This window comes from Camponotus vicinus, unplaced genomic scaffold (assembly GCF_025532165.1).
Source record: "Camponotus vicinus isolate PSW18456_S1 unplaced genomic scaffold, iyCamVici1.0 SCAF_5, whole genome shotgun sequence".
Lineage (NCBI taxonomy): Eukaryota > Metazoa > Arthropoda > Insecta > Hymenoptera > Formicidae > Camponotus > Camponotus vicinus.
In genome coordinates, this window is record NW_028141977.1 from 11,315,387 (window position 1) to 11,343,221 (window position 27,835).

The following is a 27,835-nucleotide window of genomic DNA, read 5'->3' on the forward strand; positions in this document are numbered from 1 at the left end:
TCCTTACGTGATTCACATCATTTGCGGTTTTCTGTGGGTTTTTACTATTTGGTTAGACGTCCTTCGAGAAAGATGACGATCGAGATAAAGAAAAAGGATCAAACGTCATTAAGAGCGGGAAACTCCCTACTAAAAATAATTGGAATTGTGAGCCTGTTTGATTATTCCTTATTCCACTCCCACTCACAGGTGCCAACTGAGAGAGGTGAGAGTAGAAATATAAACATCACTCGCAGATTGTGCCGTGAAATCATTGATTCTGCACGCAACCGTCGTCCAGGTCGTATTAATTAAGTGTTCGTTCGAATTAAAGTATCTTTGGAAAGATATCGTAACGATGTTTTTAATACAGTTAACGATTTTCGTTTTATTTTTCATTAACTTCGTCTCATCTGCCGGTCCCGATGTGGAACTGCAATTACTTCACGTGGTAAAGAATTATTTAATTTTTCATAGATTTCATACGTAAAATCATAAAATCAATGAGAATTGTTTTTATAGAGGATATGTGTGAACAAGAAAATGAGAGACATTTCATTCTTTCCAAGAATTTTACTTTTCCCTGACTTTTTAGTCAGGGAAAAGTAATAAAAGTAATAATAGAAATAAAAAGTAGCATTTGATGTTTCTTTTTCTTTCGAAAATATAAAATAAATATTACTCCTAAATTATTTTAAGTCAATTAGAGGCAGATAGATACTTTTGTCACGCGAATCGCACAAATGTGAGTGTGAAGTTGAGAAGTTTTCGAAAGAAATTCAGAAGTTACGAGAAAGTGATTCCTCGTACGTGGGACAAATAACAAAACATTTGCATTATCGTGACAGTTTTGTGAGGTGACAGTGAAGATAATGGATAATGACGACATATTTTACATATATACATATATAAGTATGTTCTGTTTCAAAGGTATTTCGCCATGGTGACAAAGTGCCCCATCGAGAGTTCCAAAATTACCCCAATGATCCGTATCGAGAACATTCTTACTATCCGATGGGAAATGGGGATTTGACCAATGTAAGTAATTATAACGATTAAAATGAAATACCGTATTGTATAGTTAAACGATATCAATTTAACTATGCACTCAACAATTGCATGATTTAAAATTCAGGAACGCTATATATCATAGTATATTTTTGTTGTATCATATTTTTATTGCGTGCTTTTTAAAAGTAGATTAAATCACATGCTGTCATCAAACGCTTATGATAAGTTACCTATTAAGATCTATTAAGATAGTTATCTATTGTATTTAATGGTCTTCACCTTATATAACGCGAACATAAATATCTAACATTTACTATTGTCATTCAAAGTATCTCAATATCTTTTTTTTCATAAAATAAAAAAGCAAAATTAATTCTTTAATTTTGATAAATAATTCTTATTTTGAACTAAAGAGAGGAAAATATTTCGATCTAAAAAAACATTTGTGTAATCTTTCATCTCGTGATATCCATTTCGCGGAGACTTGTCTAACTATAACGTCTTCCCTCGCGCGATTAGCAAGGCAAGATGCGGGAATACGAAATCGGAACGATGCTGCGCGGAAGATACGATCAATATTTCGGACCGGATTACTGGCCGGCCAAGATCTATGCTCGATCTACGGATGTCCCGCGAACCCAACTGTCTCTTCAGTTGGTCCTAGCAGGATTATTCCCGCCCTCCGAGAGACAAACCTGGAATCCACACTTGCCCTGGATTCCAACGTGGACGTTCTCCGAGCCGTACAAGACTGACAACCTCTTGTTTCCGCATTACTGTCATCGGTGAGTAACTTTACAGGAATTTGGTTGCAGAGATATTATAACGAAATAGACAATCCTTAAATCTTATTTTTAGTCTCGTTTTCCCGATGCTCTTTGTACTTTTTTTCAACATCTACAGACATTTTATTTTATTTTATTGCTCTTTTTATTTTATATATTTAATCATCTTTTCTCTATAATGCAAGGTGAGAAAGATCCGGAATAAAAAGAAAAAGATTTAATTATTTTATCATTTTTATATACACTTTGTATGTAACTTTCTCCAATAATATTTCAATGTAAAAAATTGTAATAAACATTATTATTTTCTCTTTTATTGATTTTTAGATATAGGGAAGAATATCAACGGTTCCTTCAACTGGATAATACAAAAGAGATAATTAATAAATATAAGAACGTAATGGATTATTTGACTGATCATTCTGGTAAATTGATTAACAGTACGGAAGCTGTCACTCACATGTACAATTTACTTAAAGAAGAGGTGAGCAATTATTTTCTGATAGTAATAAAGCATTTAAAATATATTCATCTAAATTTTTATCATACAATCATTTTCAGGCTGCGCAAAATTTGACGCTACCAAGATGGACCCAAAATGTTTTTCCTAATCCGATGGAAGAAATGATAGAATTGGATTTCAAACTTCGATCATATACGAAGACTTTGAAGAGATTAAATGGAGGTGGGTACAATTATTATAGAAAATCTCTCTAAAAATGTTAGCAAATTTTGATAATATTTTGTTTACCCAGAGAAAAAAGATCAACTGTATAGTATAAAATATAATGAAAATATTTTTTTTTCAAAAATTCAATATCAAAATTCTTTTTGGCAAAATTAGATTACAAATACAATTATTTTATTGTGTTAATAATTAATTATATAGTAAATATGTCAAGATGAATATATTCGTCTATTCTTTAAAATTAGCGAAAAGGAAAATATACATTATATATTTTATATTTTCTTAAGTAATTCGATATATTTATTCTCAAAAGACCATATAATATATGAAATATATCAAAAAATTGTATTCTCTTTCGCTAATCTTAAAAATTAGATAAATAGATGAGAATATCAAATATGCCATTATTTTATCCTGCGTTATGTAAATTCGATCTACAATTGAATTCATGAAACGACAGTAGTAGTAAAGTATGTATCGTTGCAAGAGGGAGTGATTTCCAACAATTCCTTTAAAACTAAAGGAAACATAATATTCATCCTTTAAGATCAAAGCTCTATGAATTTCTGAGGTATTCTCGCAAAACTTTACTGCTGGCAGACGGCATTTATAACTTGAAAAGAATGCGTTTCTTGACTTATAATCATGCCTTCTCTTATGTTCAAATGAATGAAATACGCTGCTAGTATTATAGATAATTCACTCTAAAAATATCTCTCATACATAATTGACATATTCTTTATTTCAATTATTTACAACAAAATTACTAAGATTTTTATTATAATTCTATATATAATACCGTATAGGTATATTGCTTCGCAAAATGGTGGACGATATCCAAGAGAAAAGAACAGGAAAATTGCCATATGACAGAAAAGCTTTCTTCTTTGGGAGTCACGAAGTCAATATAGCCGCCGTTGCCTACGCTTTGGGAACAAACGAACCAACGGTCCCTGCTTATGGTGCTACAATTATTCTAGAGACTCTCCAAGACAAGAAAGGAAGTTACTACGTCCGAGTACGTTACATGATACATTTCACATCAATAAGATAAATCTAAGAGAAATCAAATTGATTCATTTAGATGTGCTAGATTTTCCCTACAGAACAATCGAGATAACAAATCTTTTGAAATATAGTTAAAAAGAAATAGATTATTCCTTCTTTGTCACTTTTGTTATAATATTTTAATAATACATAAGAGATTTATTTTTCATTGCTTTGTTTTCACAGGTCTTACTTTGGACTGGCGTTACGAAACAACTAATTATACAGACGATTCCAGGTTGCACGGAATTGTGTCCCTTTGTAAAATTTCTCGATATTATAAAAGATGTTTTACCGAATGACGACGAGTATTATTGTCGGCGAAATAAAACAACAGAGGCTCATGTGCCACATTATCAATCATCTGCGACACGTATAGACGACGACCGATTTTGGCGATACTTTTTCTTCGTCATTTTATTCGCGTTCACGTCGAAATTTATACAAAAATGATCTATCGACGCAGATATACTCTAAAATATTTATTTTCTTTTTTCTTCGAGAAACGTGATCTTAACCAGGGAAATGGTTGCGAAAATAAATAGTTGCGACTCGCGTATTACAACCGATACCTGTATCGGAAATACTTCATTGAACTATGAAAGTACTCGGAAGGCCTAGCGAGGTTGCGGTTATACATTTCGCTACGTATGTTGCGGTTAACGCGTTGATGTATTTTACCGCACGTGTTGTTACACTGTCACGTTACATACGCGAACTATTATGTACATATATAAATAGCTGTCAGTATATTGATTTTATTGTAGTCTCAATATCGTAATCATTTTAAAACAAACATCTCATTCATAAACGCATGTTATCTAGAACGTGGGATTTTCAAAGCCTACATCGGATTTAATCAATCAATCATGCTCGTAAATAAATTTTATCGACAAAAATCAATATTCTATGACATTTACTGCCATACAAGTATCTAGATATCGCTACTATTATTCGTTAATATTAATATTTTGAATAACATTGTATTTATGATTTTGTGTAAAAAGCTCAATGAAAATAAAATATTAATAAATCGAAAAATTGTGATGTGAAAAATTATGGTGTGTTTTTTGCCATTTATTGTTATATATACACATAGATACATTTGATAGTATTATGCGATAAAAATTAGATCTTATAATACATATAAAATATATAGATAAATTTTTTATATGATTTTTTACATGCTGATAATATAATGAAGAAAATAATGCAGTGACCTGGAGATGTAAAAAGTAGACGTCAGTTTGACAGCCGTTTTAATGTCACAGATAATCGGATTAAGTTCTCCGAATGCGAAATTGGAGCAAATTTGATTCCAAAATGAACGGATTGACTTTTCTTTCTATTCTCGTCGAGTTGAAGAGTTCAAGAACCCGAACGCGATCGAATAGTAGTTTCCATGAGATAGAAATGGATACCGCGATTTCGATCGATACGTTTATCACTTGAATTTGGAGAGTCGTTAAAATTGTAAAAGAGAAAAATGGCAATCCGTAATATCTCTATTTGCTCCATTAATATATCCATTTATAATATCTATATTTCATATAATGTGCGATATAATATTTACAGTGCGCTAAAATATTTGAGAAACACTGCTCCTGTGCGATTCGCGCGTGATCCTTCGCTTGTCATTTTCCGTTCTGCATGGAATCAAGCATCTCGACGCAGATACGCGCAACCAAGAGGGGTCCCTGCACTTTCGTTACGGTGATTCACCTTGCGTGGCGAAACTACGAATGCGTGTGCATCTAAGATGCATCCGTTAAGGAGTAAGTACGTTTCGTATGAAACGCATTATTTACATAACGACGGTTCTTGATGGCGTACTGCCATGATAGGATATCATGATATCACAAATGATATACGTTTATTTTATATTCTTCTGTTATCAATGAGATTAGTACATCCAACGGTTGGAAATTAAAACGGTATAAAAAATTAATAGCGACTCCTCTCTTCTCCCTTTCTTCTATTTGACCCGGTTTGAAGCAAGTTATTATTCGAATTAACACAAATAATTGCATGGATATAAATACAACTCTAAATTATGCTTGATAAAATTATTTAGTTAACCTATTTTTCTTTCTACTGCTGTAAATGCATTTTGTGATTTTACTTCTGTGATACGCCACGTATTTTATTGAAATATAAATTTAAATCTCGGGCAATATATTGATTCGTTTCTAATGAAGAACTAACCGGGGTAATATTTCGAGATTAAGTGTAAGAGAAACGTTTTCGGTAAGTGTAAGAGAAACGTTTTCGATATCCATAATTTGCTGTCTCCGATATAATCCAGCTTTGTACTATTCGATACGCGCTACAAGCAACTGCTATGCTAATTTACACGAAATTGTACGAAATTATACAATGTGCAAATACGCTCAATTTAAATAATTAACAGTTGAATTTAAAGCTCCGAAATCTGAACGGGTCGTTAACGCGATTATTCGTTTGTCTAAAGTACGCCTAAAGTATCACTACTTTAGACGTCTAATGTACGAGAGATTTCCTCTCATTAGAATATATATAATCTGGTTTTGATATTTCTTTATTAAAATATATAGTAAAAATATTTAAATTTTTCCATTAATTAATACTTTAATTTTAAATTTTTTTGTGCTATTAGAAAAATCATTGCATGTTAATAAAAAGCAGAAATTTTGTAATATATGTTATTCTTTTTTGCGAATTATTTATGAATAGTGATCACACACAACACATGTTCGGAGGCATGTGTATCTTATCATAAGAGACGGCAAATTATAATCGTATAAAGGTGAAGGTGTGGGAATGCATACCATCGATGAGTGGTAGCTAATGTCTCTCAAGGCAAGGGTTTCTCAATAGACATATGATTGTTTAAGTGGAAGGCGCAGATATGATGCCGAAGGAGCATCGTGAGGAATTTCTAGTTTGTATTATGCAAATTCCATCGTCGCATATATATTTACCGTTATAAATATTTTCGAGATTTCGTCAGCTGCCAGCAAGCAATGTCGCAAAATTTTCTTCTCGTCAAATAAACAAGATAGAATATAATATAATTATATAAATTATAGAGAGTGCAGATAAATAAAGATATTAATATTAATAACATTAATAGTAAATTTAAACAAAAATTTTGTTATTTGTCATATGACAACAATAAATAGTAAAATGTAATAAGGAAATGTAAACATATATATAATATTCTATCTAATTTAATAATTATTGTCATTTGTTTGTAATAATAGATGGCTAATTATAGATATAAACATACACACACAATTGTTTCGACACAATATAAATTTTTTAACATTATTATTATATTAATACTTTTTTTAAGAATAATTTCTCATTTTTTACATAAATTACCTTTTCGTTTTATTTTTTTTGTTAAAAAATATTTTATTCAGAGTATCTTTATGTAAAATGCAAGAAAGGGCTTGTTATGAGTCCATCACGTATTTTTTATAAGTGCTTTTCTCGGCTGTGCAGCTTATTTCATAAATAAAAGATTGCAATGTAATGCATTCCTGCTGCAAGCATTCATATAGTTACTGTATTATATCCTTTGCTGCCATTGCTGAAGGTCGAGGACAAAACTTAAGATTCGCGCACGTGCTCATGAAATGCAATATCTTTTGTTGTACAAAAATCCTGCTTTAACATTTAAATTTATCTTCATCTTTAGCATTCGATATAGTCAGACAATAAATGAAATAAAAAGAAACATGTGCATGTCTATGCGTTCTAAGAAAGGAATATAAGCCCCCCCGGAGCCGAATAAGATTAGATTGTTGGAAAAATCGGATAAAGTGGGAGTAGAAAGGTGGTAATAGTTACGACTGTTACCAACAATTACGAAGGATGAGCATTGTATGTATATTTTACAACGAGATGCGCGTACGACCGTGAGCATTAAATCATCGTGGCTTTTCTGGCCATGTACTTCAAGTGGTATGTGCGTATTTTCTTAAATACGTAATTCACCTGCGTGATGATTACATCATTTGAATCTCGAGAAAAGCGCTGCGGTTTTCCGACCAATAAAATATTTTCCGAATGACGAGTAAGCGAGTTTGGAGTAAGGAATCTTTCGGCAGAGAAAACGGACTATCATTTTGGTGCAATCTTTTTATATTGTGAAATTTTTCTTAATTAATGATTTTTCTATTCTGTGTGCATGCCTTCTCGTGCAATAATATATCGAAATTTCGGCGAAATGTGTGTGTCTTTTATCTCGCGAAATACTAATGGCGGAATCGAGTCTGCGGTATGTGAGCGAGTGCATTATCAACATCAACTGCGTTAAACCGGCAAATGCATTTTGTATGTTTCGGTAGGATTGTATCCCATGTCGTGTCGCCGGATCGCTGTGATATTCTTCGCGATAAAATCTAAAAAATATTAGCGTTATGGAGGAATAGAGAAAGAGAGAGAGACAGAGAGACAGGGGGAGACAAAATCCTTTAATCCATGAATCAATAACGGTTTGATGAAATCATCATCTCGGTGTAAGCTATAGAATCTCTAAGTAAAGTTATAACGCGTAATGAATAAAAATAATATGTATCAAAAAAGTAATTTTCTCAATTAATTAATCGACGAATCTGTTTCTACGCAGATGCATATATGTAATCGCAATTTATTATTATTATTACGAACCACATTATAACTCTTGTAAAGCGTTTGATTGCATCTTATAAATTATATGATACTAACAATAATTGCAGCACGTGAATTGGAACGTGTGACGACATAGCCAGTGATGCTCATTATCACGATAAGTACCTGATGTAACGTAATCAATTCCCGAGAGTACCGATGAGAAACGTGCAGCGGCCGAATAGTTTTCGAAGTTACGAGACTAATTACTCTTACCTAAGACCAGATTGTATGATAAAATGGATAACACGAGTGTTCATCCATGTACGTTGTATGCGCAACTTGTTAATCACTGATTATCGCAAAGAGAAAGAGCTTATAATACCGTGGAAACAAGTGAACAGATATAAATTTCCTTCTTACAACATTGTAAAAAGTATCGAAAAATATTAACGAATTATTGACATTATTATTTTTGCTCCGTGGAAATAATTGTTTTCTCAAAAAAGAAAGAGACAAAAAATGTAGCTTAATTGATTTTATCATCGCTCGATGTTAAAAATTGTGAGATATGCGTCCTGTTTACTAAATCGCCGGCGTCCATTCGTCGAAGTTTCGACCAAATTGGAAAATCGCGAGACGTGATTTCACGCCGGCGACGTGTGTCAGGTTGCGCAAACGTGACTCACATTTAATCGCACGCGCCTGCCGTTTTATATAACGCGCCTCCGAGATGCACATGGATGCATCAACTTCGAAGATGTTATAAATAAATCAGAAGATCAGAAAATTGCAATAATGCGAGCGTTCTCGAAGCGGCACAAAATGATTCGATAAAAAAGAAGAACTCACCGGCGACGAGTCCGAAGGTTGATGCTGTCCGCGAAGTGCATCGGTTGCACATTCGAAGTTATCCTTGGGGTGCATTGCACTTTGAAAATCCAATCCTATGCTGGTGGCACTTGATGCGGCAGCATCGGCACGCGTTTGGATTCGTTGCACACGGATCGACGTAAATCTTCACCGTCGATGCACTCCCGAATTCTCAGCCCGAACTTTGTCGCGTTCGCTCGGCGAATTGTATGACAGATAGCGAGTGACGCACGTTGCTAGGTTGCTGTCACGCCTCGGGCCTCTACGGCGGTGCAACATCGTAGGCAGCAGGTGCCAGGTAAGGAACTAGGAATCCAGGTGCCCTTGCTGCCGGCAACGTCATTACGCGGCCGCGACTCGCTTTCGCAATTTGCGCGGCGCGCTTCAGCGATGTGCGCAGTCGCGCGCCATTATACGGGGTGTCGAGTAAAGAACGGACCGGACACTTGACGCTGCGTATATCTAGCAAAAAAAGAGAGAAAAAAGTTCAACCTTGTAATACTAGTCGGAGACATAACTCGATAAAGTTTACATTGTAATAAAAAGATAGAGAGATATAAAAGAAAGTTGAATTGGTTATACTTAGTTCTCTATGCATGCATGCTTTATAACATTGAAATCTATTCGAAATTAAACATGCACGAATAAAGCATTTCAATCATTACAATATAACCGTTTATCATCAAACATTGATTAAGGCTTTCTTGCGTTTTCTTTAGACGAGTTTATGTTTAACATTCATACCTTGGATTCTTTTATCTTTGAGTTTCTTTTCGTCGATTTGGAATTTTGTCACTCTGTCATTCCCGCGTCGTTCCTCGCGCATCGATGTCAAGCCACAGACATATAACGATAGCAGAACGGAATGCAACAGCGCGATATAATACACTACTTTCATTAAACTGAACATTATAAAGATGAACATATTCAATGGGGGAAATTTGAAATGACGCGAAGAGTGCGCCACCGTCCACGTGCCTCTCGCCTCGCGCATGACCACGATCAACCTTGCGCGACGGCGGCGGCTGGTCGTCGCTAATTATCAATGGCGCGATGACGCGACGCCGTACTACAAATGGCGGGCAAAGAAACAGCTGTTTATGTCACCGCTGGCTCGACATCTAGCGGAGCGCGGGCGCGATCGGGCACGCGTCGGCGACGACGTCGACGTAGGGTACGTCGTGGCGAAGAGACGCGTAGACGAGGAATAAGGAGGAGAACCGAGGCGGTGGTGCTCGCTGGTGAACCGTCCAGGAGGAACATGGCCGCCGGATGCTGCGGCGCGAAGAAGCAGAGGCTGGGCGTCGGCGGCGTCGGCGGCGGCGGCGCGACGCCGAGCCTGTCATCGTGTGACAGCACCGTCATACGACACGGCATGCCTCACCCGAGGAAGCCCACGACGATCGCCCAACCGGAGATGGGCTTCTTCTGCTTCGACGTGCTCTATTGCCAGCTGCATCAGTTGGATCCGCCGAAGGCGCCCAACTTCAGCAACGAAGCGTTGTGAGTAGCTCTCGCTTTCGATATGTATATGTGTCTTTCTCTCTCTCTCTCTATCTCTCTGCCTCCATCTCTGTCCGTCTTGTCTCGTGCGTCGCGTCAGCTGTTATCTCCGTTTATCTCCGATGAGCCGCGCTGCGCTTCGCGTCGCGCTCTATTCGCGTCACGAAGGTTGCGATTTTTAAGATTAAATTTCGAAATTAGAGAAAAAGGGACAGACATAATCTTTACGCTAATTACATGTCAGATTTTTATATGTATATGTCTACATTATATTTCGAATTCTTCAGTTTTTTATTTTCGATATTTGACATTCGTCGAGAAATCTATTCGTCACAGAACAGTCGCATTATTCGCGCATTTATTTGAGTCTCGCGTGCAATTTATCTGTCGTACATTGTATCGATTTCTCGAATTCTTCTGTAACGTTTAACGTTATGCCAACTAATGGGCGTTTTATAGCAAGCGATACAGTGTATCACTTTATCCTTGCCGAATGTAAACAAGGATGAAATGATTCTCTGTGTCCTCTGTGTCGCTTGCTGAAAAACGCCCTATATAAGTCAATGAAGCTAACGAAGCGTATTTGTTATTATTATATCTACAGAAATGTTGTTAATAAAAATTGTTATACTTTATCATACACGTTCTTTTATTATATTATTAATTTCATCATCTCGAAAGAATTTACGATGAAAAATAAATCCAGAAATTACTATTATTCTGTAATTGTATATATATATATATATATATATATATATATATATATATATATTTTTTTTTTTTTTAATTATTTCTTTTATATATTAATCACATGATCTCAACTTTTGCCAAATACAAAAGAATATCGATATACTCCGACTTATTTTACTTTTTCCTTTCCATCCAATGTTTGTTGTCTGATGAGAAATAATATGTTTAAATATGAAATTTTTAATATAAGTACGTATTTTCAGCCCTTTATTTGTGACATGGACAATAGGAAAAGATATGAGATTACGGGGTTGTATCGGTACTTTTAATGCGATGCATTTACATGCTGGTCTACGCGAATATGCTGCAACTAGGTGAGACAATGCTCACATTAAATATATAACATAATTAACAAAAATAAATATATAATATAATAGATATAATTTAAATATATATAAAAGATTTAGAGTGTGTATATATATCAGAATTTAGTATAATATTTATACGAATAGCTGTTATATTTAAGATTATGAAATAATAGTCACGTTTTTTTACCGTTATATACATTTTATGTGTTTTAAAGCGCATTCAAAGACTCTCGTTTTAATCCCATAACTCAAGACGAGCTGCCACGCTTGCACGTAAGCGTGTCTATTTTGCGGCATTTTGAGGACGGAATCGATTATTTAGATTGGGAAGTGGGCGTGCATGGAATTCGCATAGAGTTTCACAATGAGAAGGGTAATAAGCGAACGGCTACTTATTTGCCCAGTGTAGCTATGGAGCAAGGTGCGTATTCGATCCGTTAGTGTAAAATAGCACAAGTTTTAGAAATTTTTTTAGACTATATTTACACTAAAAATTACATTCAATTCGATATTCAGGATGGGACCAGATACAAACAATAGACTCTCTGCTACACAAAGGCGGCTTCAAGGGTCTAGTCACACCCGATATCCGTCGTAGTCTGAAACTGACTCGTTATCAGAGCGAGGAAGTCACCGTGAGCTATCAAGATTACATGACGCATTGTCACAATCGAAGATGCTAGCAGATCGCCTGGGGTCCTAGTCAAGGGCCCCCGCTTCAACGATCCGCTGAAGCTCGTTATAACAACACGCATACAGTCAATTCGTCCCATTCGCAAAATGATAACATTCGATATAATAATTCCTTCGCATCCGGTCGGCAGCACTCGCAGATTGTGACACAGTCTAATCGTTCGACGTTTATACATCCGTTACCCCTACCTCCAATTTCCCCAGTTATAGTACCGGTACGCGATAGTCCATCCTTCTGGTGGGATAACGCAGGTCCGTCCTATCCGCCTGCGCCATTTTATCCTCGACCATCACATCGTTTTTCAACGCAGGAAAACACAGAACGTGCGGTACGTAAACGAAAATGACATTGGAAACGGTTATTCCTCGCGATTTTCCACTGTTTAAAGTGGTGCGTATTTTTATGTCTCAGTATACACAGCCTCCCGTTTATGATACCACACGCTCCGTCTTGAGAATAATAACTTCATATATGATGGCACCGCTTAATTGATTATTGTACTGATGTTGGGATTATAAGTAATAATATGCTGATTATTTGTGATATTAATATGTATCACATGGTGTTTATTTGCAATTTGAAAAATTAATTTAAAAAAATTATGCTCATACACACATTGTATGTTTTAAATATTTTTAAATGTTATATTAATATAATTTTTAAAATGTCTAAAACTTAGGAAATTTATCAATAGATAAACAAAAAATTTTAAATATCTTTTAATTTCTCGTAAATATACTTTTTTCAATTATCTTTTCATAATAGCAATTAGCGCTGCCAGCATATTATAAAGAATTTGTTTTTTGTTTGTATATTTGTTTCAATATAATATTTCATAAATATAAGAATGATAATGGGCACTTGTATAGGACAGTGAGTAAGCTTAAAATTCACTGCCTGCTTTACAAGATTTAATGTACAAACTGAGATGTCGGAATTATTCCATTTTTGTATAATATGTATGACATGAAATATTCTTAGATATATCAAGTGAAAATTGAAGAAAAATTTAAAGTTTTTGATAGAAGTGTAATTTCTCTCTGTTTTAATATATATTTCTCGCTAATATGTATATATTTTATTCACATTTTAGCGTGAGCTTTTTTGCATCGCGCGATAGAAAGATTTTCGCCTTATTAAATTACATCAATTATATATTTAATCATATAAAACAATAAACTTGACAAAGAAGTGACATCATCTGCAATTGATGATTTAGTTAGTAAAATATTAAAAAAAGCATATATATAACAGTAGAAAAAATATATAAATATAAATAAATATTAGGTAAATATTAAATATAAGTTAGATGTAAGTGAAAAAATATAAAGATCTCATTGTGAGTTTAAGATTAAATGTTTTTTCGATTGACAAATCATAATTTTGTGGTAATTACTCTAATTACACTAATTATCTTATGCTGTACATCTATTAATTGTATATATATATCTATATATTTCGTAATTTAATCGCATCTTACGCTATTATATGCTAATATTACAGACTAAATATTTGACTATAGTAATTATTAATATATTTTTCGGCATTGAAATTTGATTTTTCTCTTAAACTGCCAGCTATTTTTAATAGCGGGCTTTAAACACTGCCAATTTTTATTCGCGCGCTCTATTATCTTTTATACTATAGTGAACTTCGTTAAAAATAAATAAAAACTGTTATGTATCTTTGTTATATTATATCTATGTTATTCATATTAGTTCGCGTCATTATTTATTGTATAGTCTTTGCATCGATAATAATTAGTGAGTTCCTGAAAAAGATCTTGCCTTCTGAGTCTCGGCATAAACGTCCAATTAACTGCCATGCATACCTCATTCATGTATGCGCTCATTTGGCCTATGGGACTCTATTTGTGTAACGATTTATGCATATATGACTTTTATAATTAAAAACGAAAAATAATTCTAACTAGTATTGTAATTATATTTTACGATATATATACTAATATATAAATTATATTCGTGTTTATTGAATTGATCTGTAAAATACAATAAAAATGCACCTAAAAAGCAAATTTATGATGTTATTAATACAATTAAATAGCATTAAATATTAATTAAATTCAAATAATCATTGTGTGATATAAATTTGCTGAATGAATTATTTTATATGTTGTAAAATTGTCATGGAAATTTATATATACTTACATATTTCGTAATTGCATAGAGTAAACACAATGTGTGTGTGTGTATAATTTATCTTAATCTTTTTTTTTAATAATCAATAAAATGTAATTACATAAAAAAGTATTACATAAAAAAATATTAATAATTTTCAAAACAGCCTACATATTTATAAATTAATTATAAATTATTATAAGTTAATATTTATTGTTATATTTGATATCACTTTTTGCTCTAATATTAGTACAATATTAATATGTAATTATACAAGGAAGCACATTATATATCTGTTTTGATTGCATATTAATAATGAAACGAAAATTACAAATCATTCTTTATTTTCATTCATAAGTCGGATATAGCAAATTAAGGAGTCATAAATATATGTATATATAAACTCGGTGATTTTATGTTAGAACACTACTACTACTAGGCAACTTTTCACTGCAACAAAAAATAAAATAAAATTTTATATTATCATGAAAATTATTGTAAAATTAATTTTCCTCCAAATATTGTTTCTCCTTTCTTCCTTTAAAGATTTTAATATACATCTGTTTCGCATCTGTTACGCACGGAAAACGGACTCTTATCTCATTCGAATATAGCGAGAGTACGAAAAGAGCGCAATTGAAAGAATAAATAAAAAATACACCCAGGTAGAACATGAAACTCATAATGACATCATTATGACGTCATCATGATTTTATTTATCACTTAAAAGTTACCTAAACAAAAATGATTAAAAAATGAGTTAAAGATGACAAAAAGAATCATAAATTTTTAAGTTCAATAACGATTATGATTATGATTATGATTTTTCTAAAATGACTTTTAGGTGACGTCATAATGATGTCATTATGAGTTTCACGTTCTACCTGGGCACCTATATAAATATATAAATAAATAAATATATATAATATATATATTTTCTAATCGCGCAAAAGAACAGCTGCGAGATGGCGCCGCGGTGTGACGCGCGCAAGTAGACGCAACCGGCGTCGCGACGCACAACACTGAACACAGCCGGCCTGATCGCGTCGCGTCATAGATGGGCATATCGGCGGCAATCGCGGTGCTGAGTCGCACGCGTATCTCGTACACGAGCGTGAGAGCAGACGTACACGGCAGACGCGTCACCGTCGAGGTTGTACGCCCGGTGACAGTTTCCCCACTTGTGGGCGGTCGACGGTGATCTTTTTTCCAGCGGCCGTCCGGCTGACACACGACGGGCGTCGACATGTTGCCGTGTTCCGGACGAGTCCTCGAGCCGCGTATAGTTTCCGAGCCGCACTCGTTTCGCTTCGCCCGACAAGTTGTGGATCCAGAGAAATTGCGCGTCTCGTCGCTCGTCGTTAACGACGCGATATTTGTGCGATCTTTGTTCGCTCGCGCGGACGTGCGTTGCGTTTCCGTGTACGACGTAGTTGGGTGCCGTTCTTCCACCCTCCTCAAAAACGGCTGAGGGTGCGTGACAAAATCTCATCGGGTGCTCGCCGAAAGGCAGGATCTTTTATAGTTGCCGCGGTAAGTAGACCGTGCGGAAATCGAAAATTATACGAAAGAATCATATCACTGACATCCATTGCTTTTACTCGTTACACTCATGATTTTCGTAAAAACGTTATGCTAGATAGACCACGAACAAAAGATATAATCATTTCGTGCGCATTTCTTTCAAGTAATTTTTAGATTTGCTCTTCATATTATGTAATTTACGAATGATAAACTTGAAGGAGAGATAAAAAATACATGGCCCATATAATATAAAGAATTAGATTTAATTTTTTTTTTTAATTCGATCAAATAAACGTTATTTAATATTAGTAGCGATTATGATATATACGGTAATTACTGAATCACAAAACTTGAATAAGAAGGATTTAAAATACTCTAGATTTTTTAGAAGGAGCACATTAAATATACTTTCTTAAAAGTAAAGAAAAAACAACATGCATTGCATTGTATTGCATATAATACTTAGAATTTTAATAACTGCTTGTGTTTATCAAAAAATAGATTGAGAAATTTATTCGCCCAAAATTACTCTAATCAAATATTTTTTCAAAATGTTTCATGTTTGGTTGGTCATGCGCTCAATATGCATCCATTCAATGTTATGTATGCTTCGTATTAAGTATTTTCGCATTACGCGCATATTAACGTGTAACTAACATGTTTTGATATTTGCATATAATATCTAATCCGTGAAAATATTTCTCGATTAAATATAACTAATTTACAAACGATTAATAAATTTTGCATACAAGATCTCGCGTAGTAAAAAACGACGCACCACCAACCAATCTTTAATTCATTATACACCGTATCATTTCTTATCGCACAAAACGCATTTCTCACGCTACATGCAACAGTCATAAGAAATACATTGAGAAGTATATACTACAAGCGGAGACTCGACTCGCAAGAGAATGAATGAACGTTGTTTTGATGTCGTCGTTTGCATCGACAGAGGGACGAGCGGAAAGGACGGCGAGACGAAATGGCGGGCGATGAAACAGCTGTTTTGGCGCGCGCCGCGCCATCTGGCGGGGCGCGCGCGCGGCACGGCACGCTAGACGACGACGGCGGCGGCCGCGACGGGCGGACGAGACGAGACGAGACGAGACGAAACGAGAGTGAGAGACGCATACGCGGGTCGTAGACCGTTCGGGTCCGCAGTTCGGGTCGACAACGACGACGGCTAAGAGAGAAACATGGCTGCCGGTTGTTGCGGTACGAAAAAGCAAAAGCTGAACAACAACCCCACGGGTGCACCGTGCAACGGCACAACGGTACTGTCGAACGGTACGCGTATACGTAATACGCCAATCGTGCAACCCGAGATGGGCTTCTACTGCTTCGATGTCCTCTACTGCCAACTGCACCAACTTGACCCACCAAAACCGCCCAACTTCAGCAACGAAGCATTGTGAGTGGAAAAAGCACGCTGAGCTAAAGCTCACCTAGCACCTCTCCGTTTCCTCTTCCCTGTCCCCGCTGTGCGTTGCGCCAATCGCATCTCTCTCGTGCTCGTGGCTTTCCCGTGGCTTGCGCGTCTTCCCCGCTCCTCTTCCACCATTCCATTCTCTCCTTTACTAAGGCGCCTTTTTTCTTTCATTGCCTCTTGTCCTTTTTCTCCCGCCACCTACGCCAGCCTCTTTGTTGAAACCGCTCTCGCTTTTATGTTTTCGATTAGTGTCGTTGCATTGGATGAAGAATAGAAGGAGGAGAAAAGAAAGAAAGGCCACGAATACATTCGCAGGCCTCCTCTTCGTCTATAAGATAAGATGCGCGTCTTTTGACATCTTCCGCTCTGATTGTGAACTGTCAACCTCGTGCCGAGGTTATGCAGAATGCATTGTTTAGCTTCATTTATCTATATGCAAACGTTGGGAACTTTCTGCCTTTGTTTTACACGCGTTAACTCTCTCTTTCTTCGATTTATAAGAAATAAAAATCAATTTGCATATTATGCTTTGTCCCTTCGTTCTATTTTGCTCCTATTGTATTTAAATATATATTTAAATGTATACATATTTTCTTAAGAATTATAAAAATATAAGAATTGTAATTATTGATTATTAATACGGTATATTTTATATATATTTATGTTTGTATTATATAATTATTTACATATAAAGATAACAGAAATTCTTTATTTAAAAAAGATTAGTTATTAGCATTTTATATAGCTCACATATCTAAAGTTATATCAAAGATTCGGTAATATTCGTAAGCTTTTTTAAGAAACAAATCCATTAATGCATCGTCTGCTATGTGATTTATGATTATTCTATAATTAATACATTATTTTTCATCTTTTTAGTCCTCTGTTTGTAACATGGACTATTGGTAAAGATATGCGACTGCGTGGCTGTATTGGTACATTCAATGCCATGCACTTGCATGCAGGACTTAGGGAATATGCTACTACTAGGTAATATATCTTTTTATTTTTTAATTTAATTATATAGAATTATGGAATGTATTTTTAAATAATCAGTTATATTTTATAGTGCTTTTAAAGATTCGCGGTTCAATCCTATAACGCGAGAGGAACTTCCACGCTTACATGTGAGTGTTTCTATCCTGCGGCATTTTGAAGATGGTGTGGATTACTTAGATTGGGAAATAGGAGTCCATGGAATTCGCATAGAGTTCCATAATGAAAAGGGCAATAAGAGAACCGCTACTTACTTACCTGATGTTGCAACTGAACAAGGTTTGTAAATATATGTACATTATGTTAAATAAATTGTTGCTAGATTGGTCCATTGATCATTATGTTTTTTATGTGTATAATTTAATCTATCTAATTTAATGTCTTTTCTGTAGGTTGGGACCAGATTCAAACAATAGATTCGCTACTACATAAGGGTGGTTATAAGGGCTTAGTCACACCAGATATTAGACGCAGCGTGAAATTGACTCGATACCAGAGCGAAAAGATTACTGTAAGCTATCAAGATTACATGACACATTGGCATAATCGAAGATGCTAGCAGCTGGCTTGGGGTCCTATTCAAGGGCCCCTACCTTGCCAAACTGCTGGCACATTTTGTTACAAAAATACTGTTGATACAGTTAATGCATCTTATCCACAATACAGTACTACTCAGTACAACTCCTTCATGGCCAATCAACAACATACATTAGTTATGGTTCAACCGAATCATCCCACATTCGTACATACACTTCCAATGCCACCAATTCCTTCAGTTGTGGTACCTATGCAGAATTATCCACCATTCTAATGGAATTATATGTATTGCATCCTTCAGTGCATAATATTGTTATTCTTTACATAAACTTTTGTAAAGTAAAAAAATAAATTAAATTAAATGCATAAGAAAAAAATAACACTGAAGGCGGCTATTATGTACAATTTTCTATTACTTGAATTATGGTGCCTATTTTATTTTTATTGTTCAATAGCATTTATTCTTTCTACCTCTTTCACGATTTCTGTAGTCCTTCTTGTGCGATAATATTCTTCAGATAACGAAAATGTACAATTTTGAGTATGGTGGCAATGTTCTTCCAAAATAATATTGGCTAGATATTCGTGTAAGATAGGGTCTTGTTCTCGTATTGTACAATTTTATGATTGTTAAATTGAAAATAATAAAAGTAATATTTGCGCGTGCGTGCACAATGCAAGTTCAGTGTGCAGTTTAACGCTTATCATTTAATACTACCAATCAATATAATGTAAATAGTAAGATTAGCTTTGCCATCATGCTAGGACTCATTAACTGGGAAACAAGTGATACAAAGAATTTCATAATAAAAACACATAATGCTGTCTCTATAATTAAAAATGACTATGTTAGTCCATCCATTAGTAAATTCATGTATAGATTCATTATTACTTGTTTATATTGCCCATGTTAAAAGCAGATTTAAAGTGTCAGAATAGATATTTACACGAACAATAAAATATTTTGATTTTCTTAAAAATGGCCAAATAATAATTTCACATCAGAGTTTTTAAACAAATTCTTCAATTTCTGCAAAGCAGTATAGTGTGCACACTATCATATGCATACTATTGTTTAAAACTTATATAAAAGAAATTATTTTCTTAAAGTATAATTGTTAATTATTCATACTTAATATTTGACACAGTAATACTTAACGTCTATACATAATTTCTTTGCATTAATGGTATAAATAAAAATTTTTCTTTTGAAAGCTTTTTTATCGAGTTGCCGTTATTATCTCATATTAATTTATTTTTGCATGGATTTTTTGGTTTTTTCTGTTTTTAATGATGTATTCGGATTGTGTGTTGTTATTGGAATATAAAAGTGACATTAAATTAAATAACACATACATAACATAAATGTTGTATAAATATTCAATGTTGCATATTTATACCATTCCTACAATGAAGTTTAAAGGCGTTTGAGAATTAATACGTTAGTTTAAAGTGGTTCAAAGTTTTATTACAGCAAAAGATTCCTTATACTATGTATAATAATTAAATGAGTAATTAAATACTATAATAATTTAATAAGTAATTATAATTAGATTATAATATTTTAATACAATTTTTTAATGAAATTTAATTTGAAAAAAATATACATAATTTGTGCTTTAATTGCTTCTAAATCAATAGATAAATATATTTGATGATCTATGGCATAGAACCTCTACTGTAAATAAACAATGGACTACATTATTAATAAAAAGAATATTAAGTACAGGTATATAAAGTATAGATTTAAGATATATATTAACGAAAATGACGATCTCATTGTGATGTTAATTACTGTGCAAATCATGGTGATGATTCATGTTCATTATAATATCAGATAAAATCTTTTTCCAACGCTTAAAAATTTTAAAATAATATTAAAATGCACAAAACACGATTATGTTATATTATTGATATTATGTTATATTATGGCATAATTGGCATATGATTTAAGATAATTAACACAAGATAGATATTTGAAGAAAAATAGCATGGAAAAAGGTGTACTGGAATATACATATGTGCATCTTAAATGTATGGTACGTTTAAGTAGCATTGTCACACAAAAATAGAAGTTTCAGGAATATTTTATATTAAACTATCATGCTTCTTAGATTCCACAGCTATGCGATAGCTGATTTCATTCACTGCCAACATAATCATTGTTGTAGATATACAAATCCTATTCTCAAAAGAATAAACAAATCAGGTTGTTGTACTTTGGTTGAATTGATGCGTTAGCATCTGGTGTTATCTTTTATATATTCTTATTGCATACACATATAGTTCCTGGGATCTCCTTGTTACTTGGGCCCTGCGTAACGTCCAGTAAACTGCCAATAATATACTTAATTCTAGAATAGTTGGCAAAATCAAAATTGTGCTTATCTAAATGCCCAAATTGACCTTAAAAACCTGATCACAGATAAAAGATGAAAAATCTTTTTCTGATTAAAACGTTTAGAAGATATAACATAGGCATGCAAAATGGAGGTGCTATTGTACTATTTTCTTGAATACACGCTGAGATAGGAATTCATAAAGTTTGCAAATTTAATAATATAAAGTTTAAATAGTTTGTTTAACATAATAAAAAATTAAACGTAATTTAAATTAGAATTTTCATCTACATAGTTTAGAAATTTATGTGAAATACATCTCAGGATTTTCAAGATAAAAATCTACATCAGTAAATGAGAATATCGAATTTTCTATATCTTGAGCTTATAAAAAAAAATGACATATTTAATGAGTTTATATATATATAAATGTACACATTCGATTCGAGATATCGTAAACTTATATATCAATTAAATAAAAAAAATCAACATTTGAAAAAATTTGTCTTGAATCAAAAAAGTTGTATATACCACAAATATTTAAAGCAGCGACATTTTAAACAATTTAAAAGCGTTTATTATTGTAATAAATCATGTGGTGCCTAGACACTAGATAATTAAAAAACAAAGAAATATAATGTATAACTGCATATACAATTCTTGTAGTAAAAATGAGAGCACACACATCGGTGTGAATGATTATAAATAGATATAACATTATGTCAGTGATGAAATAAAAATACGTTTTTATATTCTACACATCATTATTTTTTTATCCTTATAGTATCATAAATCTAATAGAATAATTAATTTAAAATAAGCACGATAATAGTTGGATTTATTTTTAGAATGCAATAAAATTGGTCGTATTAGAGAAGAAAATGTTTCTTTAATTTATATATATATTTTACTATAATTATACAATAAAATATTGTACATAAAGTTTAAAGATTATTTGGTGCATGTTTCTTATTTTTTTGTTCTTCTTCTATGTAATATTGTACATCCAATATATGAAGAAAAGATTTAATTTGTGAATGTGTTATAAAACCAGCTAATAGTACATGAAGAGTGAAAATTGTTGCAAGTATAGGTAGCATTGGTTGATAGACTGATGAAACAATTTTGAATGTTTTTTTTACATCAGTTATGTGTGGTACGTTAAATGTCCCACTCGTAAAAGCCATCTATGAAACAAACATAAAATAATAGCATAATAAATATAAATCTAGAAAACTTTATACGGAGAAAAATTAGCATCATATAAGAGTAATAGAACAAAAATAATTTATACTTACAGAGAAATTTGCGATTGGTACTAACATCAGTGGAAAAAATACACCAGTAAAAATTTGTGACAAAACAGACCTGATTTCCAGACATAAAGGGCAACGAACCTCTAATAATAACAGTTTATTCAAGACAAACTGAAACATATATTTTGCGTTATTGCCTTTTCGTTATTGTACTAAGTTACTAAATATTTTTGCTTATTCAGTTTTTATTCGCAGATTGTACCTCTGAGTAAAAAAGTCCTGTCACTGCAGTTGGAACTGCTGTAAGACTAGCTATTGTAGGTAACCAACCATGATCTCGGAGCCTTAATATCTTTCTGAATCGAAGATTGATGTAAAAACCGGTACATGCTGCTGCTGTAGCTAGAATAGGACGTCCATATAATAACGGCCATCTAAAATGAAATACTGTTTTATACATATATAAAGTAAATAAATAAATAAATAAATATATATATATATATATATATATATATATATATACAACGAAAGTCGTAAATCGTAATAAAAAATCATCCAAAGCAAGTGCTTGGACCATTATTAGAAGAGGATGATCTGATAGAAAATAAACAATGATAAGGTTATGTACACATCGCTTTGTGGTTTCCAGTTCCTATAAAATTTCGTTTGATGATTTAATGCCTCGTATTTTGACAGCAATACGGCATCTTTCGGTATATCATGTCGGATATGTTGTTGTGCCCTTTCCATTTTTTAAGTTTTTCAGACTTCAAAAAACACCCGCGTGACAGTAGCCATACAGGCCGCATGTATTATGTACTATATGTATGTACAATGAAACGAGTACGCACGGTGTAAAGTTACGCAATAGATTTTGCTTTCATTCATTTTTTTATATTTTGCTTTTCTCTCTTTTTTGTATATTTATTCCATTCTGAATATAAAAGATGCAAAAGGATAAGATTAAAAATAGGGATCTAATTTTTTAACATAAAAATATTACTGCATAGATTCTTTTTATTTCTTCCGACATTTGTTATTTCACAGAGTCCTTTTTTTGGATAAATTCTCGGGGAAAAATTATTATGTACACAAAAACAAAAATTTTTTATTAACTGATTCTCTGAGAGGAAAATTTCAATTGAAATTTTCTTCGCATATGTTATTTTCTCGCCGAAATGCATTAAACATAATCGGTGATTATCGTCATATATGTATATATTATATTATTATTTTGTAATTATTTGTATCTCGATAATATCAGAGAGAAGACTGAGAGATGTCATGGCCTGCTTTTAGGTGGTCTCTGAAAGCGATACTCCCTCTATGGACATTGAAAACGTGGACATGAACTACAAAGTCAATGTCCATGAATGTTCTCAGAGGGTAATATATAATGTGCACAATTTCTGGTTTTGTTCCGTGCTATGTGCACGAAATGCCGGTAGCACCAGTGCTGTATAACAAGATACTTATGTATGTGAATTGATAGTAAATAAATTATTTAATCGCGAAAGATACTGTAATATTCAAAGATGAAATAAATATTTTTCTATATTCATTGTCATATTTATATCTTTTTATTTAGAAAACCTAAAATGCCTGCTGTGGGATAAAAACATTTTTAACCGTATTTCTATAAATCTTTTTAATTAGCAGTAAACTGATCTTTGATATTTATCAATCATTTCTTTAATTATTTAAAAATTTAATTATTAATACATGTATAGAATTTGTCAAACTAATCACTGATTCTTCTGACGTTTTTATAATTAAGACTCGAAAAATATAGATGTTGCAAAATATTTTAAGCCTCTTCCTTTATATAAAATATAAAAAATTCATATATTCCATTCTAATATAGCTAACATTATTTATATATTTTTATTATAATTTTCATACCAGCATAATACTTTTGTGCTTAATACTTTATATAATACAATGTACTAAATTATAAAATTTAATATAATTACAAACTAGTATTACGATTAATAAATAGGTTGTATGCATACTGTCTTTTAGTTTCTAATCATTTCCAATCACTATGCAATTCTATCCAATATATTCTCTTCTTCGAGTTCTTGGATTATTATGGTTTATTGTATTCCTTTGTGTTAACATCATAAAAATCACTTGTCATGCTTATTCCTTCCTATGGAGTCCATCGGAATACTTTCTATGGACATTTGTTCTCAGGTATAGATATTCAAATCACTGTAGTTGCCTTTTTCTATTTTCCCGATTATTGTCTCTCTTTCTTTCATTTTATTTAAAAATATTAATATAATTAATATAACAAATATTTATATAATCTTGGTATCTCTCCTAGTCTTCCCCTTCGACCTGCCCGGCATGGGTGATCCTATCAGTAACTACGGTCGGTATTCATAATTCACTTTTATAGTTAAGATCATACTTAAAATTATCTTAAATATAAGAAAAGTCTATGGTCCATATTCTGAATCCTCCTTTATTGATAAAAGTGCCTCTAAAAGTGGCTTACAGCCAATTAGAAGGCTTATAAGCCACTTTTAGAAGCACTTTTATTAATAAAAGAGGATTCAGAATATGGACCTATATGAATATCGGCGTATGTTATCGCCGGCATAGCTCTCAGATTCATTAAAGTACTCAAACCTCCTCACCCGGCAAATGCCTTCATTAAGGTGAAGATACCATCGAGGAGGAAAAATTTTTTATTTTCTTTCAATACAGAATTTAATACAAAAGTTAATGTAAAATATAATATAATTTGAAATGTAATACAAAATAATTTATAACATGGAATAATTTATTACACGAAAATGTCCAAAATATATGTATAATATTTTATAATATAAAATTTACTAAAAATTTTTACACAATCCAGACAGGATTTAGCGATGATTAGTCCCTAAGATTATTGGAATTTTAATATATTTTCCTTAGCATTAAAGGAATATTAAAAAAACTATTAATCACCTAATAGCCCTAACAATCCTTTTTTTTTTTTTTACGTGGGGAAAATGCTCCTTATGCACATCCCGGCGGGACCTATTTAGCGGTCCCGCCGGAGTAGATGGGCTCTCACATACATAAAATTTCGTATTACATAAAAGTACATAAATTTCGTATTACATAAGTACATAAAATTTCGCAAAAAATTCGTATTACTATAAAAATTATTGCGTGTTAACAATTTAATTTTCATCCTTATATAAATAAAATACCTATGAAAAAAAAACACTCAAAAAATATTGACCCCTTAAAAATTCTTAATATTAAAAATATAATTATTGAAATATTTATTAATCTGTTTTCTCTAATATTATTTAAACCTACATTTCCTGATTCTTTAAAAGATACATAATATATTAATCACCTAAATTAATCACATAATAGTCCTAACAATCCTCTACTTCTTGAAAGGAAAATTAAAAAATCTTAATGATCACCTAATAGCCCTAACAATCCTATTTCTCGATTAAGTGAAATTATTCGAGGAAAGCCTATCTCTAATCACGTATATTTTAAATACGTGCCCTAATTACATTCTCTAACCGCGTGCCCTAACCGCGTGAATAAATGTCCGACATTTCGTACTATTGTACGTAAAGCTTTTCTTCAGGCCAGTTGAACTTACTTTTCGTTGATCCTGGCCACTTTCTCGCTCGATCTCTAATCAGAGATCGAAAAAGGAGATAAACACTCCTTCTTTTGCCGATTAATTACCGGCAAATAAGCGTAAATATTTCATGCTCATCATAACGATCGCTCGATTTTACGATCGTTCGTTAAATATTTGAATATAATTTTATTTTAACTTAAATAAAGCCAAATTACTACAAATTTCTGTATATTATATTTTCTAATAAAATATAAAATTCATGTGTGTGTATAACTTTTATCATATTACAAATTATTTAATTAATTAATCATTTGGCTTTATATTAAGTTAAAGTAAAGTTTAAAAACAATATCTACAAACAAATTCTACGATGGATGAGCTATAAGAAATTAGAATAAAATAAGTGCGCGTTATAAAAATAAAGTAGCATCAAAAATTGGTAAAATTGATAAAATTATTAATGCGTGCTCTTTATTTAATAAATTAAACAAAATCTTTATAAAAAAATTTTCTTTTCTTGATTCCCTTTTTTTAATTAATACTTCAATATATTTTCACAATAGATGCAAAGCATTTCGAAAGAATTTATTAAAAGTTATTTAATTTAATCTATCCTAGCTCATCCATTTTAAGGCAACGGATTTACTACAATCTACAATGTACAATCTACAATCTATAATCTACACCTACATCTACATCTACAATCTCTACGAATTCGTTACCTTAAAGTTAAATAAAAGTTTTTCTCACTCACCGGCACTGAAGCGCAACAGCGGAGTTATCGAAGCTACGTTGTCTGTAACATGCAAATATAAAATTCATTTATAATAATGTTCACAAAATGCAATCAATATTTCAAAAAATTTTTATTGTTCGGAATTTTATATCCGATGTGTAAAATAATAAGCAAAGATAAACACGTGTGGAAAAATTTTATAAATTTTTGAAACTGTTTTTTAAATAGAAAGTTTTATATGACTTATAAAAATCTTTTTCTCTAATTTTCTCTTTAATTCATTTAAATAATAAGACCAAATTATTATACGTACAATTTATATCAATTGATATACAAATAATAAATATTCACCATCAGGTTGCTCCGCCGATGCAAGATGCCTCTCCCAGGCCTCCTCCTCCTCTCATATTGTTGACGCGCGATACTTTTAACGGCACTCCCGCACTCACGAGCGATATTTTTATATCGCTGTTTCCGCTATTTTACGCGCGATACTAAACGGCACTCCCGCACTAATTCGGTACGATTAAAAATTTGGTCGCGCGATGTATATATTTAATATATATATATACTTTGTACGACACTCCCGGTTTCGGTACGAGCGAAAATCCCATTTCATTTCACGAGAATCAACTTCGAGCCAACAGATCGGGAATGAAACGATACAACGAGCAAAGACTAGGCCCGAACCGGAAAGAAGACGAAACGATTGACGGAAATAGAGGAAAATGAAGTTCACCAACTCTTTTTCGCTCATAATTATCCTATCTCGTATCGAACCTGGACCTGCTAAGCACGATTTCAGGTGCTCCGCCCGGACATATTATGCCTCCCGCGGTTGCTATATGCTACACCAGGCTGGTAGACGGCAAAAGAAGAGGATACCCACATTTTTTAAATGCTAACATTCAGCAATTTAGAAAATGGGGAGGCAACCCCTTTTACCGAGCGAAAATCGTGCCTAGGGGAATCCACTCGACGGAGTCTCGACAGGGTTAACACACGCAGTGCGTGTGGCTGTAGACGAGCAAAGAGA

The 27,835-nt window shown here is 32.9% G+C and overlaps 5 protein-coding genes across 16 annotated transcripts in view; 3 read left to right on the plus strand and 2 right to left on the minus strand.

Annotated features, from left to right (window-relative positions):
- The window catches only part of Rhogef3 (Rho guanine nucleotide exchange factor 3), a 143,941-nt gene extending 133,956 nt beyond the window's left edge, over nucleotides 1-9,985 (minus strand). For 2 of the 8 annotated variants that reach the window (XR_014439118.1, XM_083100750.1), the window contains exons 1-2: nucleotides 9,724-9,985; nucleotides 8,959-9,441 (exon numbers count right to left, since the gene is read on the minus strand). Coding sequence is in view for 6 of the 8 variants with exons in the window: in XM_083100750.1 (XP_082956876.1) it covers nucleotides 8,959-9,010 (52 nt within the window). In the remaining 2 variants the exon portion in view is untranslated. The remainder of the gene's footprint in view (nucleotides 1-8,958; nucleotides 9,442-9,723) is intronic. The other 6 variants (XM_083100742.1, XM_083100741.1, XM_083100743.1 and 3 more) reach the window with 4 other exon arrangements.
- Nucleotides 235-4,548, plus strand: LOC145971995 (venom acid phosphatase Acph-1). The gene is made up of 7 exons (XM_083100147.1): nucleotides 235-430; nucleotides 910-1,017; nucleotides 1,510-1,775; nucleotides 2,103-2,259; nucleotides 2,337-2,460; nucleotides 3,270-3,481; nucleotides 3,697-4,548. The coding sequence occupies exons 1-7, from the start codon at nucleotides 338-340 to the stop codon at nucleotides 3,961-3,963; spliced, it is 1,227 nt and encodes a 408-aa protein (XP_082956273.1). The 5' UTR covers nucleotides 235-337; the 3' UTR covers nucleotides 3,964-4,548.
- An 18-nt stretch (nucleotides 9,986-10,003) lies between the features above and the next one.
- On the plus strand, nucleotides 10,004-13,300 carry LOC145972275 (uncharacterized protein CG5902-like). The gene is made up of 4 exons (XM_083100755.1): nucleotides 10,004-10,482; nucleotides 11,436-11,546; nucleotides 11,756-11,961; nucleotides 12,057-13,300. The coding sequence occupies exons 1-4, from the start codon at nucleotides 10,055-10,057 to the stop codon at nucleotides 12,221-12,223; spliced, it is 912 nt and encodes a 303-aa protein (XP_082956881.1). The 5' UTR covers nucleotides 10,004-10,054; the 3' UTR covers nucleotides 12,224-13,300.
- Nucleotides 13,301-15,397: 2,097 nt separating this feature from the next.
- Nucleotides 15,398-21,957, plus strand: LOC145971663 (nuclear protein AMMECR1-like). Of its 4 annotated transcripts, none has more exons than XM_083099571.1 (6): nucleotides 15,399-15,905; nucleotides 16,852-17,310; nucleotides 18,208-18,318; nucleotides 18,398-18,603; nucleotides 18,717-18,835; nucleotides 18,991-21,957. In XM_083099571.1, the coding sequence occupies exons 2-6, from the start codon at nucleotides 17,096-17,098 to the stop codon at nucleotides 19,210-19,212; spliced, it is 873 nt and encodes a 290-aa protein (XP_082955697.1). In that variant the 5' UTR covers nucleotides 15,399-15,905; nucleotides 16,852-17,095; the 3' UTR covers nucleotides 19,213-21,957. The 4 variants fall into 4 exon arrangements, with proteins under 4 accessions (XP_082955700.1, XP_082955697.1, XP_082955698.1 ...); XM_083099573.1 differs by lacking the exon at nucleotides 15,399-15,905 and adding an exon at nucleotides 17,578-17,724 and having other exon boundaries at nucleotides 17,170-17,310; XM_083099574.1 differs by lacking the exon at nucleotides 16,852-17,310 and having other exon boundaries at nucleotides 15,398-15,905.
- A 49-nt stretch (nucleotides 21,958-22,006) lies between these two features.
- Nucleotides 22,007-23,326, minus strand: LOC145971664 (transmembrane protein 126). 2 transcript variants are annotated; one of them, XM_083099575.1, is made up of 4 exons: nucleotides 23,085-23,326; nucleotides 22,719-22,890; nucleotides 22,499-22,627; nucleotides 22,007-22,387 (listed from the first exon to the last, which is right to left on the minus strand). In XM_083099575.1, the coding sequence occupies exons 1-4, from the start codon at nucleotides 23,204-23,206 to the stop codon at nucleotides 22,145-22,147; spliced, it is 666 nt and encodes a 221-aa protein (XP_082955701.1). In that variant the 5' UTR covers nucleotides 23,207-23,326; the 3' UTR covers nucleotides 22,007-22,144. The 2 variants fall into 2 exon arrangements, with proteins under 2 accessions (XP_082955701.1, XP_082955702.1); XM_083099576.1 differs by having other exon boundaries at nucleotides 22,719-22,903; nucleotides 23,085-23,239.
- Between the last annotated feature and the right edge of the window lie 4,509 nt (nucleotides 23,327-27,835).